The sequence below is a fragment of the Macrobrachium nipponense genome, chromosome 3, assembly GCF_015104395.2.
Source record: "Macrobrachium nipponense isolate FS-2020 chromosome 3, ASM1510439v2, whole genome shotgun sequence".
NCBI classification, from domain to species: Eukaryota; Metazoa; Arthropoda; class Malacostraca; order Decapoda; family Palaemonidae; genus Macrobrachium; species Macrobrachium nipponense.
This window is the reverse complement of record NC_087202.1, coordinates 51,674,225-51,692,246: the sequence shown is the minus strand read 5'-3', so window position 1 is coordinate 51,692,246 and position 18,022 is coordinate 51,674,225. Positions and strand designations below refer to the sequence as shown.

Below are 18,022 nucleotides of genomic sequence, written 5' to 3'. Positions count from 1 at the left end.
GAAACAGAATATTTATTTGCATTGTCCACCTTTTCTTGAGTTTCACATTCCTAAATTTCAAACCGTCAGGAACATGCATATACTCGCATGTAACAGGATACACAATCCGTTTAGAACAAGACACAGAATAATATTGTCATGATGAGGGTATTAAGGAAAATAAAAGCTTGATACGTGAACGTGTCACAGACGCAACAAAATAACGGAAGCTACAGACGTATTATTACACTTCCCCCTCGCCCCCTAAATTTTTTTTTTTTCCCGACTGTCTGTGTCTGCTGGAGCTACAGCACCAACGGCGGCGGTGGTTGCGGGGAGAGAGAGAGAGAGAGAGAGAGAGAGAGAGAGAGCGGCTACACCAGACAGACGGACCAGACCGTCTCTCTCTCTCAGTAGCCTTTAGACAGTGGCGCCTTTGAGACGCAGAGCAGAGCAGAGCTCCGTGGCACGGCCCCTGATCGAGAGCCCCCTCCTCTTTTCCCGTCGCCACAATTCCCGAGGGAGGGGTTGCTGGGCAAATTCACAAAATGGCTACGGGGGGTAAGTAAACACGGAGGGCCGTGCACATCACTCGTGTGTTACAGAAATAATGGTATGAAGCACAATAAAATGCAGCGTTTTCTGTGCACGTAGCAACAGAACACCCTAAATTCTGATTGGTCGGCAGGCATGCATCTTGCAAGCACGCAAGCACAGACGGTTGCCACGTCGGCTTTATGCCGGTAGATTTAGGTTTTTCGTTACGGTGAAAACCTTTACAGAACACACGTTATATTTCTCGCTTCGAGATGGAGGAGAGCGATTCCATTTACTCAGCCGACAGTGTAGTGTGGCACAAGTGATTCAGGAGAAAATTATATATAATTGTGATGTTAACCGTCAGCGGACCGCTTTTGAAGTCAGGCAACTCGTTTCAGACACAAGGACGTTTTGAAATTTGCATTATGTCTGTAAAAGTACAGAATGATTTAATACTGCAATCACTGCTTACACATCCGGTCCTAATAATACACCAATACTGGAAGAGTTAGTCTAAAACAACCGGTGCAAAAATACAACATCGGCGAAAACGTACACATGCACATGCCAGCGACTAAAATCGCTCGCCTGGCAGGGTCGCACGTGCGTTGACTATCGTACCGCCCTGTAGGCAACACATGGCATAAACAAAATCCCGATATTCGTTACAAGAATCGTTGAATTGAGGCATTTTCTGACAATGAAAATCGTCAAATTACGGTCAGCATAAGGTGCAGGTATCCAAAAGGCAGGTGTACCAAAACTTGCAGCCTGAATCGTCCCGCCAAACACTTGTAATACAGGGCAAAGAATGTCCCATTTTTGCTTGGCACAGAGAGCTTGCTTGCATCATAGCCGAGGTGAGGTGCCTGGGGGATCCATATGAACTACAAACACAGAGATATATGATATCAGCACAATGATAAAAGGGGCTAATGAAGTGCGACCTAGCGCCGTTTATTCGCGCCCACTGTAGATGGCAACGGGAATTATCTACGTCTACGGTTCGTGGCCTCTAATCCTACTTCTATTACGAGAAGAAAAAAAGAAGAGAGAGAGAGAGAACGAGACACACTTGTACAAGTACATCCTCACATGTATTTTCTAATATTTCTTAACATAATTGTAAAGAAAGTCTGTGAAGGTTTAATCGAAATCATTATAATGCCTATAATGAGATTACAAATTTACTGTGTTCCACTAGGGACGTATTGTAGAGGTGTGTGTGTATTTATGTACCTATGTATGTGTGTATATATATATATATATATGTGTATATATATATATATATTATATATATAATAATATAATTATAATATAATAAAGCAGACAAAAAAAAGATTGAAGAGGGAACGCACATTACTTTCTGGCAGGCCTTTGAATAACAGTTGACCCAGTTAGGCAAAGATCAGACGAAGCCTTGGACTCAATATTCCTGATTCACTCAATCCCCCTTTTGTATCATGAGATACATAGCTTGATAAAAGAACTGTCAAACTAACTCGTACTTACACACACACACTATCATTATATATATATATATATATATATATATATATATAGATATATATATATATGTATATATATATATATATAATTATATAGATACATGAATAACTTCATCACGATATATATAAAACGTGATGCTATGCATAAATAGCGCCTCAGTGGCGTGGTTGGTCTGGTGTTTGATTCTGTCCTCGGTGGTCGCGGGTTCGATTCTCGGCCATTCCATTGAGGAGTGAGAGATATGTATTTCTGGTGATAGAAGTTCACTCTTTACATGGTTCGGAAGCCACGTAAAGACGTTGGTCACGTTGCTGAATAACCACTGGTTCCATGCAACGTAATAACACCATACAAACAAAAGCTATGCATAAATAAAGGTGATGCCACGGAGGAAAATGAAAAGACGAAAATTACCAAGATCTCTCGGTCTACACGACCCTTTACTTGAGGCACAATTAAAGGGTCGCGTAGACCGAAAGATCTTGGCAATTCTCATTCCCGTCTTTTCATTTTCCTCCGTGGCATCACCTCTGTGTGTGTGTGTTTTATATATATATATATATATATATATATATATATATATATATGTGTGTGTGTGTGTGCACAGAGGTGACTCCAAAGAAAAAACGCAATGGTAACTGCTAAATCATGGATAAACCACAGAGCAGTAAAACTTCCACATTTTACAGCTATACCTTGAAGACATTCTCAGTCCTCTTAACTAGCAAGACCCTCTCTTTTCAGTACTCCTTTCCTCCTCCCTCCTGACATTTCAGAATTAAACCCCTTTTTCACGTAGTTAAACCATCTCAAATAGTGTTTATTGTTCCTATCAACACATTCCTCAACCCATCAATTCTTCATACGCCACATATGCAAGAAGTTCTTCGAAGTAGCTTCCGACATTCACATTCAACATCTGCGCTCACTCCCAAAAAGGTGCGTTTGATCACAAAATCCCATCAAATTCTTACTCTGGCTTCATAGACGATTCAATCTTTTGCACACACCTGAGGACGTTGCTTGCGACAACTATTCCCAAGCTGTTTGTGTTGAAAGTTAAAGATAATTAAGTTTTTACAATTTCGAGGCTGTGAATATTAGAAACTAATCTACAATGACCAAACGTGACCAAGACATAAGACTTACTGTAACATGGTCATAATTTCCTACGTCCATGCAAGTACGCAACCAAACACTTGCAATAAATTTTCCAGAATTTTACTAATGTATCACAACATTCAGCCAAACCTGTAGCACACCACAGTCTGTTAAGGATGGGAGACAATCATCGATATACATCTATTTATCTACCTATAAAGTACATAAATCCATCCACAGATGCCTCACAACAAACGATGATACAAATCTCTGTCGATTAAGCGATATGGAAACGCTACCAAAGAATTGGACGACTCCCTTTATTTCTGTATCTAACAAAATACAGATTAAAGATCATCCTCCGACAAACATTCACACTCCACAAGTATTTAATGTTTGCGGTTGGTTTACAAAAAGATAAAAGCTTCAACTATAAGAGAGTCCTCATTTTCCTCTTCCATCACGTCTGGGCTATATAAGGATCCTAGAGGTCGAGGCTAATGAAGCGGGCGACCAAATGTCTTAATCAAGCTCAGGCCGCGGGGAACAATTAAAAGAAGGGTAAGAATAAAAAGGGTCTGGAAAACGGATACCGGAGGAGAGTTCTGAAGCTTTGTAATAAACAGAAAGACCCGCTCGTCTCTGAAGATGACAGATTTCTTCCCTCACTGGCGTTACTCATTTTCTTGTTCCCAGGTACCTTCCAGCCACTGGAAGAGTTTGAATATGCACTCCGACTTATTTTTGTCTTAGTTCCTATGATGTCAAAGTGGTACTAACAACACATCAGCAGTCAGGAGCACCCATTCTAAACTCAGCAGTCCCACTGAAAGTCTATTTACAACCACGCTATTTTATCAGGCAATATAGCTGAGCTCCATCATTTTACAGAAGCATTTCAGCGGTGTTAAGTGACTTGCATGATTACACACATTTTTCCATATCGCTAATTAAAATAATCCACATGAATTTTTGGAAGCTGTGAAAAATCATTTTCAATGCGAGCAATAAAAGATTTTTAAAAATCATGTCATCAATTAGGCAAAAATTACGATAAAAATTTACACCAAATATATGTAATATATATAAACATAATAAAAACAGTCGAAACCGGTCAGAACCTACAATCCGCCACTTATTTTTCACCTGTGGATATGTGAGATATATATATATATATATATATATATATATATTATATATATATATATATTATATATATATATATATATATATATATATATATATATATATAATAAATATTAAAACCAGGGCTTGAATGAAGAGCATCTTTATTTGCGACTAGTTTCGGAGATTTACTTTCCTCCGTCATCGGGCAATCTATAATGAAATATTATTTACAATTAAAATCAATGACGTAATATAAGTTACATTAAAACAAAGCAAAATAAGATAAAATTGCATAATTACTATAAGTTACATTAAAATTAACGAAGCAAAATAAAATATAAAATTACACAATTACAAGACATAATAACCTAAACTCGCAGCAAAATCTTAAAATATAGAGAAATACATTGTTTGTTGTCAAAGAGAGCAGAAAAAATCTAAAAATCTAAAAACACAGCAATTCAACAGACCTTTCATTATTACAAAGGGAGGGTTTATATCTTATGGTATATAGAGACTCAACCACTCCGAGCTCCATTGCGTTGGTTCTGCAAGTAAGGACTGAAAAGGAATCTACATTGATAGGATGGTCATATTCTTCAGAGTGTTGACGAATGGCACTAAATGGTGGTTTGCTTAATGGCCTATTTGTCCTAACAGATCTTCCGAGATGTTCGAAGATGCGAACCCTGAACTGCCGTTTAGATTTTTCCAATGTACATTGCACTACGGCAATGACACTTATACTTATACACAATAGCTGACTGCAGTTCAGTTGGTATCACATCCTTGAACCTGAAGAATTTTTGTAATGTAGATTTAGGCTTAAATATTACTCGAATGTTTACTTGTGGGTAGAATTCATGCAAAAGTTTGGTTACTCTTTTTTTAACATTAAAGGATCTATTTCCAAGAAACGTGATGGGAAAATACATAACTGCTCTGTTGACAGTGACAGTTGTAGGTTTGGAAGTATAATTTTTGAAGCTTCCTTTCCTATATACGTATCAGTAAAACTTTTGCTAAAACCGTTCAAAAATAAGCATTGCTTGATGAAATTAAACTCTAGGTTCATATTAACATAATTTGAACATATATTAAAAGCCCTCGATGTTAAGGTCGTAATCAAATTTCTCTTGAACTGAACAGGAATAAATGAGGACATTTTGGTGGTCAAACCCGTGAAAGTCGGTTTCCTATAAACAGATGTGATAAATCCGTTTTCACTGTGGCTGATTAGTATATCAAGAAAGGCCAGCTTTCCTTCTGCCTCGGTTTCTGAAGTGAATTCGATATTGCTGTGCTTTGAGTTCAAATATTCTAAAAACAGTGAAATGTGGTTACTAGATCTAAAGATTAAGAATGTGTCATCGACATATCGCCTGTACATCATAGGTTTGAAATCTTCGGGACATTCATTCAACCATTCCTCTTCATAATGAGCTAGGAAAGCATTGGCTAGTGTTGGTCCTAATGGGTTACCCATTGCTACGCCGTCTACCTGTTTATATACCTCCTTGTTAAACATAAAAAAGCAATCACTTACAGCTAGTGATAACAACTGATGAAACTGTTGTTTAGAAAACTTTTCAATTTTATCGGCATCTTTAAACAAATCGTTAACACATATGTCAATTGTTTCCTTTAAGGGTATGTTAGTAAACAAAGATTTAATGTCAAAACTGGCCATTACACATTGCTCATAATTCACTTCACAAATTTCTTTTACAAAAGTAAACGAGTCCTTTACACTGTACTGGTTGGAGGTGATCGGTGTTAGAATAGGTACCAGAAATTTTGCTAACTTGTAATTAAATGTACCAATACCTTGTTTAACACCCAGATGTTTCAGTTTATCCTCCATATTTTCCAAAATTGAAGAATTATTCATCTTGCTTGCAGCTCCGAATTCGTAGCCATCAACATCTTCTCTAGATAAAGTTTTTTGGGTTACTAGCACAGTTTCAGTTTTAGTTTCTGAGAAATAAGGTTTCAAGAGGTTCACATGTATCTTCCTTTGTCTTCTTCTTCTTTCTGGTGTTTCAATCACATAAGTTCTATCACTTAACTTCTGACTTATCTTGTAAGGACCTTGAAATTTATTAGTGAGGGGAAATCTCTTGACAGGTAAGAACACTAACACTTGTTGACCAACACTAAAACTTCTTAGCTTAGTCTTAGCATCAAATCTCCTTTTCATTTTCTCTTGACTTATTTTCAAGTTTTCTAAAGAGAATTTTCTAATCTCTTTCAACCTTTTCCTTAAGTTCTTCACATACTCTCCTTGGCTTTCCTCTTGATTTTCTTCCCAATTTTCTGCAAGAATCTTCAACGGTCCTCTAACTTCTCTTCCAAAAATCATCTCATTAGGTGAACATCCCATACTTTCTTGATAAGCACTCATAACTTCAAACAACATTAATGGTAAACCAACATCCCATTCTCTTCCTGACTCAGAACAATACTTTGTCAGCATACTTTTCAATGTTTGGTGGAACCTTTCCAAGGCACCTTGAGTCTCTGGATGATAGGCAGTGGATAACTGTTGTCACTCCTATCATATTCATCACATCCTGGAATAACTTTGAAGTAAAGTTTGTTCCTCTGTCACTTTGCACTATTTCTGGTATACCAAACTTTGAGAAAAACTCCACAAGTTTTTCAGCAACTACCTTGGCAGATATGTTTCTAACAGGGATTGCTTGTGGATATCTTGTCACAGGACACATTAATGTTAAAAATACTCATTTCCCTTCTTTGTCTTCGGCAGTGGTCCAACCATATCTATAATCACTTTGCTAAAGGGTTCTCCTCTAACTTCTATAGGTTGTAGGGGGGTTTTCTTGATGGTTTCATTCGGTTTTTCCAGCTATCTGGCAGGTATGACACTCACAACAAAACCTGCTAACATCTTTGTGAAGTCCAGACCAGAAAAAATATTTCATGATCTTCTCCACAGTCTTCCTGATTCCCATATGTCCAGACTCATGAGCTACTGCAACCACTTGCTTTCTCAATGGATATGGAATCAAAATTTGATGATATTTGCCCCATACAGCATCTCCTGGTATATCTGTAGGTCTATACTTCCTCATCAGCAAACCTTCCTTCAGATAATTACAGCTAGGAGTTTGTTGCATCTCTTCTCGATCAAGAACTCTGAAGAACAAATCAGTTAACGATGCATCCTTCCTCTGCAAGTCCATCAGCTTCTTTCTTGTCACTTGACCAACTTTAGGGGTTGAATTCTCAATGTCTGCTAACTCAGCTACTGTAGTTTCACTACTGTCTTCAGTAACACTTTGACTACTCGGAGTCTCTTCAGGAACATCAAGTTCTTCTTCTTCGTCGTCGTCCTCTTCTTCATCTTCTTGGGAAATCTCTTTCTTGGTCAGCACTATGGGAAACTTCACTTCCCTGGAATAATTCTTCTAAGCACAAAGATCCTTCACTTGATCCTTCTTGGGTGTGTAAATCCTCAGTTTCTTCATACTTCTGATAGTTACACAACTAGGAAACAGGTGGGGGTTATTCTTCTCCAACTCTACTTTAGGACTAATCCTCAATGGTTTGTCTGTCACTACAGAACAAGGAATAAATGGCACACCACCAACTTCATTCCCCAACAGAACATGTATACCTTGCACAGCTAGTGAGTCCTTTACAGCAAAATCAACATTCCTGTCACCAATTCACATGACAGGTGTAAGCAGCATATAGGAGTTACTTCCTCTCCTCCTATACCCTTCAAAATAACTGAATCTCCTGTGAGACTCTTCTCCAACTGAGGGTGAGAACCACGTACTACCACACTATGGTTACTCCCTGTATCACGTAATATCTTGACTGATACCTGCACACTTCCTTTTTGAGTTGACAGCATACCCTAATAGATATATGGCTTAAAAACCTCCACACTGCTAAGCCACTCACTGCTTGAGGTAACATTTCCACTGGTTGCTAAACATTCAGCTTGTTTAGTCTCATTCTTCTCTGGAGTCTGATTCTTTCCCACACTGCTCTTCATAGTTTGTTTCACCTGGTCACTTTTCACAACTTGACCAACTGGCTTTGACTGCTGTTGATTCCAGTAACACTCTTGACTGTAGTGTCCTAATCTTCCACACTTGAAACAGACAACATTAGGTTTCTGTAACTGTCTTGAAAAACTGGATGAGGATTTCACATTAGCTTGCTGAGGTGTATTACCTTGTGTACTCTTGGTAGTATCACTTGAAGGTTTCCCATTAAATTTGTTCCTGTTATTTGGATAAGACTTAAAACCTGGGCGTTGTTGACTCTGGTACTTGACATTGTAATTACGTTTACTACTGATTATATTGTAATCTTCACTGAGTGTAGCAGCTTTGTCAAGTTTCTTCACCTCTCTCTCTCTTAAATAGGCTCTTATATGTTCAGGAATTCCCTTAAGATACTGTTCAAGAACAAGTAACTCTTCTAACTCATCAAAAGTTTTAACTTTAGCAGCTTCTAACCAACGTTTGAAACACCTTCTCACTTTGTAAGCATAATCTAAGAATGTTCCCTTCTCATCTTTTCTTAAATTTCTGAATCTTTCATTGTAATACTCTGGGGTCATCTGGTAAACTTGTAGCACACTGTGTTTAAGTACCTTGTAGTCTTTACACTGATCAGCTGTTAAGGCTAGATAAGCACTTCTCTCTTTTTACCAATTAAGACACTTTGTAGCAATACTGACCATTTATCCTCTGGCCCATACCTGAAGCCACTTTCTCAAAGTGATCAAAAAACTCATCTGGAGCTTCTTCAGTAAACTTAGGGATAACTTCTGTACTCTTACTACATCAAATACAGGGTCTTGATTACCTTGGTTAGGGTTAGACGGTGTTACAGGTAATGTGGATCTAGCTTTTATTAATTCCATTTCCCTTTCATGTCTTGCGATTTCTCTTTCCTCTTCTGCTGCTTTTTCTTCTTCTCTTTCTCTTCTTTCTTGTTTTTCCCTGTCTATTCTTTCTCTTTCAGCTTGCATTCTCTCTCTTTCAGCAAGCATTTTTAGCTTAATCAAATTCTCTTCTGCTTCAATGCGTCTAAGCTCTAACTCAGCATCACTTTTCTCTTTCTTTTCTGCTTGTTTATTTATGAGATCAGCACGTGCTACGTCCAACAACTCTTTGAGCCAACTCTAACTCATCTTCATCAGTCATTCTACCAGAGTTTATCAATGATTCCATAGCAATACATCTTATTTGTGCCTTTATCATACTAGTAGACACATAACCACCACATGCCACTGCTAAAGCACTCCACTGTGCCTTAGTCAGAGTGGTTTCAGATAAAACTTGGATGGAAGGGGCTGCTAAAAATTCCTGAACCTTGAACTGAGCCATTTTCCTCTCTAAGTTATCAACTTACAATTCAATACAATAAATGCAAAACAAAATTATATGGTCACTCTCCTAACAAAATATATCCCTAACACCACCAGTATATACTAGAGTGATAATGAAATCTGCTTTCCTGGGTCTGGGCTCCATTAATACATGTTACGAAGTGCCAAGTATCTGGTTGCCATTCATCAATTGTTACCTCACAAAAGCCAGTCACCTGAACCCTCATCACAGGTATTAAACGACTGAATACTCTCTATAGGCAACAGTGATCCCTTAACAACTTACCAATATTGTAGAAAATCAGACTAAGTTCATCAAAACAGGTGTCAGGTAATCTTGTAAGTAATTAAATTAATCAAAGGGCATCACTCCATCAATAAAAGTCTAAGTATTTCCCTGATTTCAGAAGTCTAAGTACTTCCCTGGTTCTAAGTCACTTCAAGTAAATTGAAGGAAAGCAGATTAATCACCACTCTATGTTTCTACCTATCATCAATATAATCATAATTAAATGCAAATATACTGGTTGGAAATGAAATACTTATAAAAATTTTAAATACAAAAATTTATTATTAAACTCAAAATTTATAAGTGAAATTCACAATATCAGGGAAAATTACTGTTACTTGAAAACAAAGTAAAGTTTAATTAATTCTTGAATCAAATTAAGTAAAATTAAATCAAAATTAATTTATCAAAAAATTCAAGAAAATTAATTCAATCAAAATTCAAAAGTGTTAAGCAATAATTGAAAATTAGAAATTAATTCACAAGTGCTAAACAACAACAAAACTTGAAAAGAATTCTAAGTAAATGCAAATTCATTCACAAGTGTTAAATTTAATTAAATGTGCAATGATTAAGCAATGAAAATAACTAAGTCAATTAAATTGTGAATGCAAATGAAAATATAAAATAAAAAGGCACACTTCAATAAGAAAATGAACAGATACACAAAAAAATGAAACAAACACAAAACACAAAAATTTACAATGTGTAAAAGTGTAAATGTTTTCACTCAAAACATTGTAACCATCAGTTTTTACCAAACCTTTGTAACCATCTGTTATTAGTTACTAGTTAACCACTGTTCCAATCAGTTATTATTTTCTTACCAAACCATCATAACCATTAGATATTAGTTGCAACTAATAAAAATATAACACACTTTACCTTTTTGGTATACCAATTTCTTTCTTTGCTGCAGGCTTGTTTCACTTTACCAAAAACCAGGCGCCGTTACGAAACAATGTTTGTTCAGATTCCACAAAAACACCATTTAACACTAAATAAACTCTAAGAAATATCAAATATGAAATTCTCAAGTTACGAGTGACCAATTAACGTTACGTTAATATAATCTCAAGAATGTTGAGGGAGAGAGAGAGAGAGAGAGATCTGAACGCCTCGTGGTTCTAAGATATAATGAATTCTCTTCCCTTGCGAAAGCTGGACTGAGGAGATGACACAAAACGTTTTTGGGCAATAACTCTTCCAGAAGCTGCAAAATCTTACGCAACTTTCATACAAAAATGTGTAACCTGCACGTGGTACTCGGCAAAGACATACACGTATGAGAGAAGTCTGTTAAAAAAAAGACATGTATTCGTCTCGATCAACCGAACCAGAAGCCTTATCACACATGATGACAGATTCCCAAAACACATATGAAGTCTTGAGCTCGCTTATCAAACGTGTTGACAGATTAGGAAAGCAAACGGATCTCAGAGACCCTCTAATCCGACAGTGCTGACATAATAGGGAAACAATCGTAGTTTCGAATGGACAAAGAAAATCTCTCTCGTTTTACATTCTACGTTATATATATATATTCTTTTACAATATGTTATGCGAAATCTGAACACACATTTTAAAACATCCTATCTCTAAGCTATCTAGGAATCTGAAAAAATGTTGCACAATTCTACATAACATTTTATACAGTCACAGAGGAGATATATGCATTTTGAAAGTAGCAATATATAATAATATATATATACATATATATATATATATAGATATATATATATATATATATATATATATATAAATATATATACATATATATATATATATATACATATATATATATATATATATATATATATATATACTATATATATATATATATATATATATATATATATATATATATATATATATATATTCAAGTAATCAAAGTCCACAATTATGTAAAATGTGTATAAAAATACATAAAAAACGGGAGCTTTCGTCTACTTGATCAGTAGACCTCATCAGCTGATGAGGTCTACTGATCAAGTAGACGAAAGCTCCCGTTTTTTATGTATTTTTAATACACATTTTACATAATTGTGGACTTTGATTACTTGAAGATTTTCCAGTCACGCTATGGTGATTTTTAGATATATATATATATATATATATATATATATTTATATAAATATATAGATATCTATTATATATATAATATATATATATATATATATATCTATATATATATATCGTATATCTATTATATATATATATAATATATATCTATCTATATAATATATAATATCTATATATATATATATATATCATATATATAATATAGATATATATCTTATAATAATATCTAGTATATCTATTAATATTTATATTATATAGATCTATATCTCTCTATCTATCTACTATCTATATATTTTATCTATCTATATCTATATATATATTATATGTCTATCTATCTATATAGATATCTATATATATAATATATATATAATATATATATAGATATATATATATATATATAGATATATATATAGATATTTATATATGTATAGATATATATATATATATATATATATCTATATATATCTATATATATATATATATATATATATATATTGTTACGAAGTGCCAAGTATCTGGTTACCATGCATCAAATATTACCTCACAAAAGCCAGACACCTGAACCCTCATAACACGTTTAAACGACTGAATACTCTAAAGGCAACAGTGATCCCTTAACACTTACCAGTATTGCAGAAAATCAGACTAATTTCATCAAAACAGGTGTGAGGTAATCTTGTAAGTAATTAAATTAATCAAAGGGCATCACTCCATCAACAACTTTAAAACTCCAAGTATTTCCCTGATTTCAGAAGTCTAAGTACTTCCCTGGTTCTAAGTCACTTCAAGTTACTTGAAGGAAAGCAAATCAATTACCACTCTATTTTTCTACCTATCATCAATATAGTCATAATCATATATAATTATACTGGTGTAATAATTAAAACACTTATAAAAATTTTAAATACAAAAATTTATTATTAATTTCAAAATTTATAAGTGAAATTTACAATATCAGGGAAAATTACTGTTACTTGAAAACAAAGTAAAGTTTAATTAATTCTTGAATCAAATTAAGTAAAATTAAATCAAAATTAATTTATCACAAAATTCAAGGAAATTAATTCAATTGAAATTCAAAAGTGTTCGGCAATAATTGAAATCAGAAATTAATTCACAAGTACTAAACAATAATAAAACTTGAAAAGAATTATAAGTAAATGCAAATTAATTCACAAATGTTAAGTTTACTTAAATGTGCAATGATTAAGCAATGAAAATAATAAGTCAATTAAATTGTGAATGCAAATGAAAATATAAAATAAAAAGACACACTTCAATAAGAAAATGAATAAGTGCACAAACAATGGAACAGACACAAACACAAAAAATATCAACAATGTGTAAAAGTGTAAATCTTTTCACTCAAAAACACTGTAACCAACAGTTTTTACCAAACCTTCGTAACAGGCAACAGTTCCTATCAATTATCAGTTAAACACAATTCCTATCCGTTATTAGTTAAACACACTCCCTATCCATTATTAGTTGTTACCTAACCGTTATTAGTCGCAACTAATAAAAATATAACACTTTACCTTGGTATACCAATTTCTTTCTTCCTTAGCTGCAGCTTGTATATTACACTTTCACAAAAACCAGGCGCCGTTACGAAATGTTTGTTCAGATTCCACAAAAGAAACTAAATAAACTAAATAAATTCTAAGAAATATCAAACATGAAATTCTTAAAATGTTACGAGTGACCAATTTACGTTACGTTAATATAATCTCAATGATGTCGAATGAGAGAGAGAGAGAGAGAGAGAGCGAGATCTAACTGCCACTAGGTCTTAAGATAGAATGAAATCTCTTCCTTCATGGAAATGACAGAGCAGATGTCTCAAAACGTACTAGTCACGAATGCTTCTTGAAAGTTCTGAAACTGATGCAATCTCACATACTAAATGTGCAATACCCACGTGGGACTTGACAAAGATATACACGTACCAGACGAGTCCGTTAAAAAAAAAAAAGAAAGACGTACCCGACTCGAACGAGACGGAGGCTGGGCGACAATAAGATTGACATGTTTTGATGACCACGCTTGAGTCAAGCTCGCTATCAAACGCGCTGACAGAGTAGGGAAGCAAACGGATCTCGCAGACTCTCTAATCTACAGTGTCGACATAAAAGTTAAACATTCGTAGTTTATAAAAGACAAAGAATCTCTCATTTACGTTATATATATATTCTTTTAAAAGACGTAATGCGAAATCTGAACACACATTTTAAAACATCCTATTCTAAGCTATCCAGGAATCTGAAAAAATGTTGCACAATCTACATGACATTTCAAAGAGGGGAAAACATGCATTTTGAAAGTAGCAATATATAATATACCTCCCCCCAGAAGATTTTTTAACACGGTGTTGAATCCAACGATTCGCAACGAGATAAATAATCAGCAACTACATTGTTTTTGCCACTAATGTGCTGCACTCTTAAGTTATACTGTTGCAGACATAAAGACCACCTGGTCAGTCTTTGATTATGGTTTTTCATTTTCTGGATAAATGAGTGGATTGTGATCAGACATAACTAAAATTTCTTCATTCCTAGGTCTATTCACATAAACTTCAAATTTTTTCAATGCGGTGATTAAGGCTAAAGTTTCCTTCTCAATTGTCGAATATACTTTCTGATGTTTTTTCAATTTTGTAGACATGAAGCACACAGGATGGTAGATATTATTTTCATCTTCTTGAAGTAGAACAGCTCCAACACCACAGTCTGACGCATCAACTTGTATCACAAATTTCTTGTCGAAGTCTGGAGCTTGAAGTACTGGTCTTGAAGTTAAAATGGCTTTTACCTTCTCAAAGGATTCTTGACACTCTGGAGTCCAAATAAACTTAGCTTTGGGACTAGTTAAGTCTGTCAAGGGAGCTACTACGGCTGAGAAATTTGGGCAAAAATGACTATAGAAACCAGCCATGCCTAAAAATCTCTGTAGCTGTTTCCTGGTAGTAGGTGGGGTAGCCTTACGGATACCTTCTACATTAGCATTTACTGGAGCAAGAAGGCCTTTCCCAACTTCAAACCCAAGATACTGTACAGTTGCCTTGCCAAACTCACTCTTCTCTAGGTTGACTGTTAATCCTGCTTCTTGTAGTTTCTTGAAAACTTTCCTCAGAATCTTCAGATGTTCTTCCCACGTTGTAGAGTAAATCACGATGTCATCTAGGTATACACCTACTCCTTCTATTGATCCTAGCAGTTGATCCATCACTCGTTGAAATGTTGCAGGTGCATTCATCAGACCAAACGGCAGAACAGTATACTGATATAGTCCAAATGGAGTAATAAAAGCTGACAGCAACTTCGCATTCTCATCTAAGGGAATTTGATAATATCCTTTCAACAAGTCTATCTTGGAAACAAACTTGGCTTGCCCAATATTATCAAGTAACTGATCTATAAGAGGCAAAGGATAATTATCAGCCACACTGATAGAATTCAGCTTCCTATAATCAGTACACATCCTAAATGAACCATCTGGTTTCTTTACTAACACACATGGAGAACTGAAGTGACTTGAACTGGGTTCTGCTAATCCATGTTGCAGCAAATACTCAACTTCTTTCTTCAAAACATCTCGATGAATCGGTGATAAGCGATAGGCTCTTTGCTTGAAAGGTTTTCCATCTTCTTGAATCTTGATTTTATGCTTGGTCAGATCAGTACGTCTAGGCACATCTGAAAAAAATTTCTGGAAAACTTCTAATTACTTCACTTAAGTCTTCACCTTGTTTAACACTCAGATGTTTCAGTTTATCCTCCAAATTTTCCAAAATTGAAGAATTATTCATTTTGCTTGCAGTTCCCAATTCGTAGCCATCATCGTCTTCTGTAGATAAAGTTGTCTGGGTTACTGACACTTTTTCAGTTTTAGTTTCAGAGAAATAAGGTTTCAAGAGGTTCACATGTATCTTCCTTTGTTTTCTTCTTCTTTCTGGTGTTTCAATCACATAAGTTCTATCACTTAACTTCTGAATTATCTTGTAAGGACCTTGAAATTTATTAGTGAGGGGAAATCTCTTGACAGGTAAGAACACTAACACTTGTTGACCAACACTAAAACTTCTTAGCTTAGTCTTAGCATCAAATCTCCTTTTCATTTTCTCTTGACTCATTTTCAAGTTTTCTAAAGAGAATTTTCTAATCTCTTTCAACCTTTTCCTTAAGTTCTTCACATACTCTGCTTGGCTTTCCTCTTGATTTTCTTCCCAATTTTCTGCAAGAATCTTCAACGGTCCTCTAACTTCTCTTCCAAAAATCATCTCATTAGGTGAACATCCCATACTTTCTTGATAAGCACTCATAATTTCAAACAGCATTAATGGTAAACCAACATCCCATTCTCTTCCTGACTCAGAACAATACTTTGTCAGCATACTTTTCAATGTTTGATGGAACCTTTCCAAGGCACCTTGAGTTTCTGGATGATAGGCAGTGGATAACTGTTGTTTCACTCCTAACAAATTCATCACATCCTGGAATAACTTTGAAGTAAAGTTTGTCACTTTGTACTATTTCTGGTATTCCAAACTTTGAGAAAAACTCCACAAGTTTTTCAGCAACTATCTTGGCAGATATGTTTCTAACAGGGATTGCTTCTGGATACCTTGTCACAGGACACATAAATATCATTAAATACTCATTTCCTTTCTTCGTCTTCGGCAATGGTCCAACCATGTCAATAATCACTTTGCTAAAGGGTTCTCCTCTAACTTCTATAGGTTGTAGGGGGGCTTTCTTGATGGTTTCATTCGATTTTCCAGCTATCTGGCAGGTATGACACTCACGACAGAACCTGCTAACATCTTTGTGAAGTCCAGGCCAGAAAAAATATTTCATGATCTTCTCCACAGTCTTCCTGATTCCCATATGTCCAGACTCATGAGCTACTGCAACCACTTGCTTTCTCAACGGATATGGAATCAAAATTTGATGATATTCGCCCCATACAGCATCTCCTGGTATATCTGTAGGTCTATACTTCCTCATCAGCAAACCTTCCTTCAGATAGTAACAGGTAGGAGTTTGTTGCATCTCTTCTCGATCAACAACTCTGAAGAACAAATCAGTTAACGATGCATCCTTCTTCTGCAAGTCCATCAGCTTCTCTCTTGTCACTTGACCAACTTCAAGGGTTGAATTCTCAATATCTGCTAACTCAGCTACTGTAGTTTCACTACTGTCTTCAGCAACACTTTGACTACTCGGAGTCTCTTCAGGAACATCAGGTTCTTCTTCTTCGTCGTCGTCGTCTTCTTCATCTTCTTGGGAAATCTCTTCTTGGTCAGCACTATGGGAAACTTCATTTCCCTGGAATAATTCTTCTAAGCACAAAGATCCTTCATTTGATCCTTCTTGGGTGTGTAAATCCTCAGTTTCTTCACTTGCAGTTGTAGTCCTCTTCATACTTCTGGTAGTTACACAACTAGGAAACAGGTGGGGGTTATTCTTCTCCAACTCTTCTGTAGGACTAATCCTCAATGGTTTGTCTGTCACTACAGAACAAGGGATAAATGGCACACCACCAACTTCATTCCCCAACAGAACATGTATACCTTGCACAGCTAGTGAGTCCTTTACAGCAAAATCAACATTCCCTGTCACCAATTCACATGACAGGTGTAATCGGCATATAGGAGTTACTTCCTCTCCTCCTATACCCTTCAAAATAACTGAATCTCCTGTGAGACTCTTCTCCAACTGAGGGTGAGAACCACATACTACCACACTATGGTTACTCCCTGTATCACGTAATATCTTGACTGGTATCTGCATACTTCCTTCTTGAGTTGACAGCATACCCTCATAGATATATGGCTTAAAAGCCTCCACACTGCTTAGCCACTCACTGCTTGAGGTAATATTTCCACTGGTTGCTAAACATTCAGCTTGTTTAGTTTCATTCTTCTCTGGAGTCTGATTCTTTCCCACACTGCTCTTCGTAGTTTGTTTCACCTGGTCACCTTTTACAACTTGACCAACTGGCTTTGACTGCTGTTG

General features: G+C 35.6%; 1 protein-coding gene across 1 annotated transcript in view; it reads left to right on the top strand.

Moving 5' to 3' along the window:
- Positions 1-379: 379 nt before the first annotated feature.
- Positions 380-18,022, top strand: part of LOC135221773 (uncharacterized) — a 56,403-nt gene continuing 38,760 nt past the window's right edge. Inside the window, exon 1 of the mRNA XM_064259592.1 lies at positions 380-540. Within this exon, the coding sequence (XP_064115662.1) occupies positions 528-540 (13 nt within the window). The 5' untranslated portion in view covers positions 380-527. The remainder of the gene's footprint in view (positions 541-18,022) is intronic.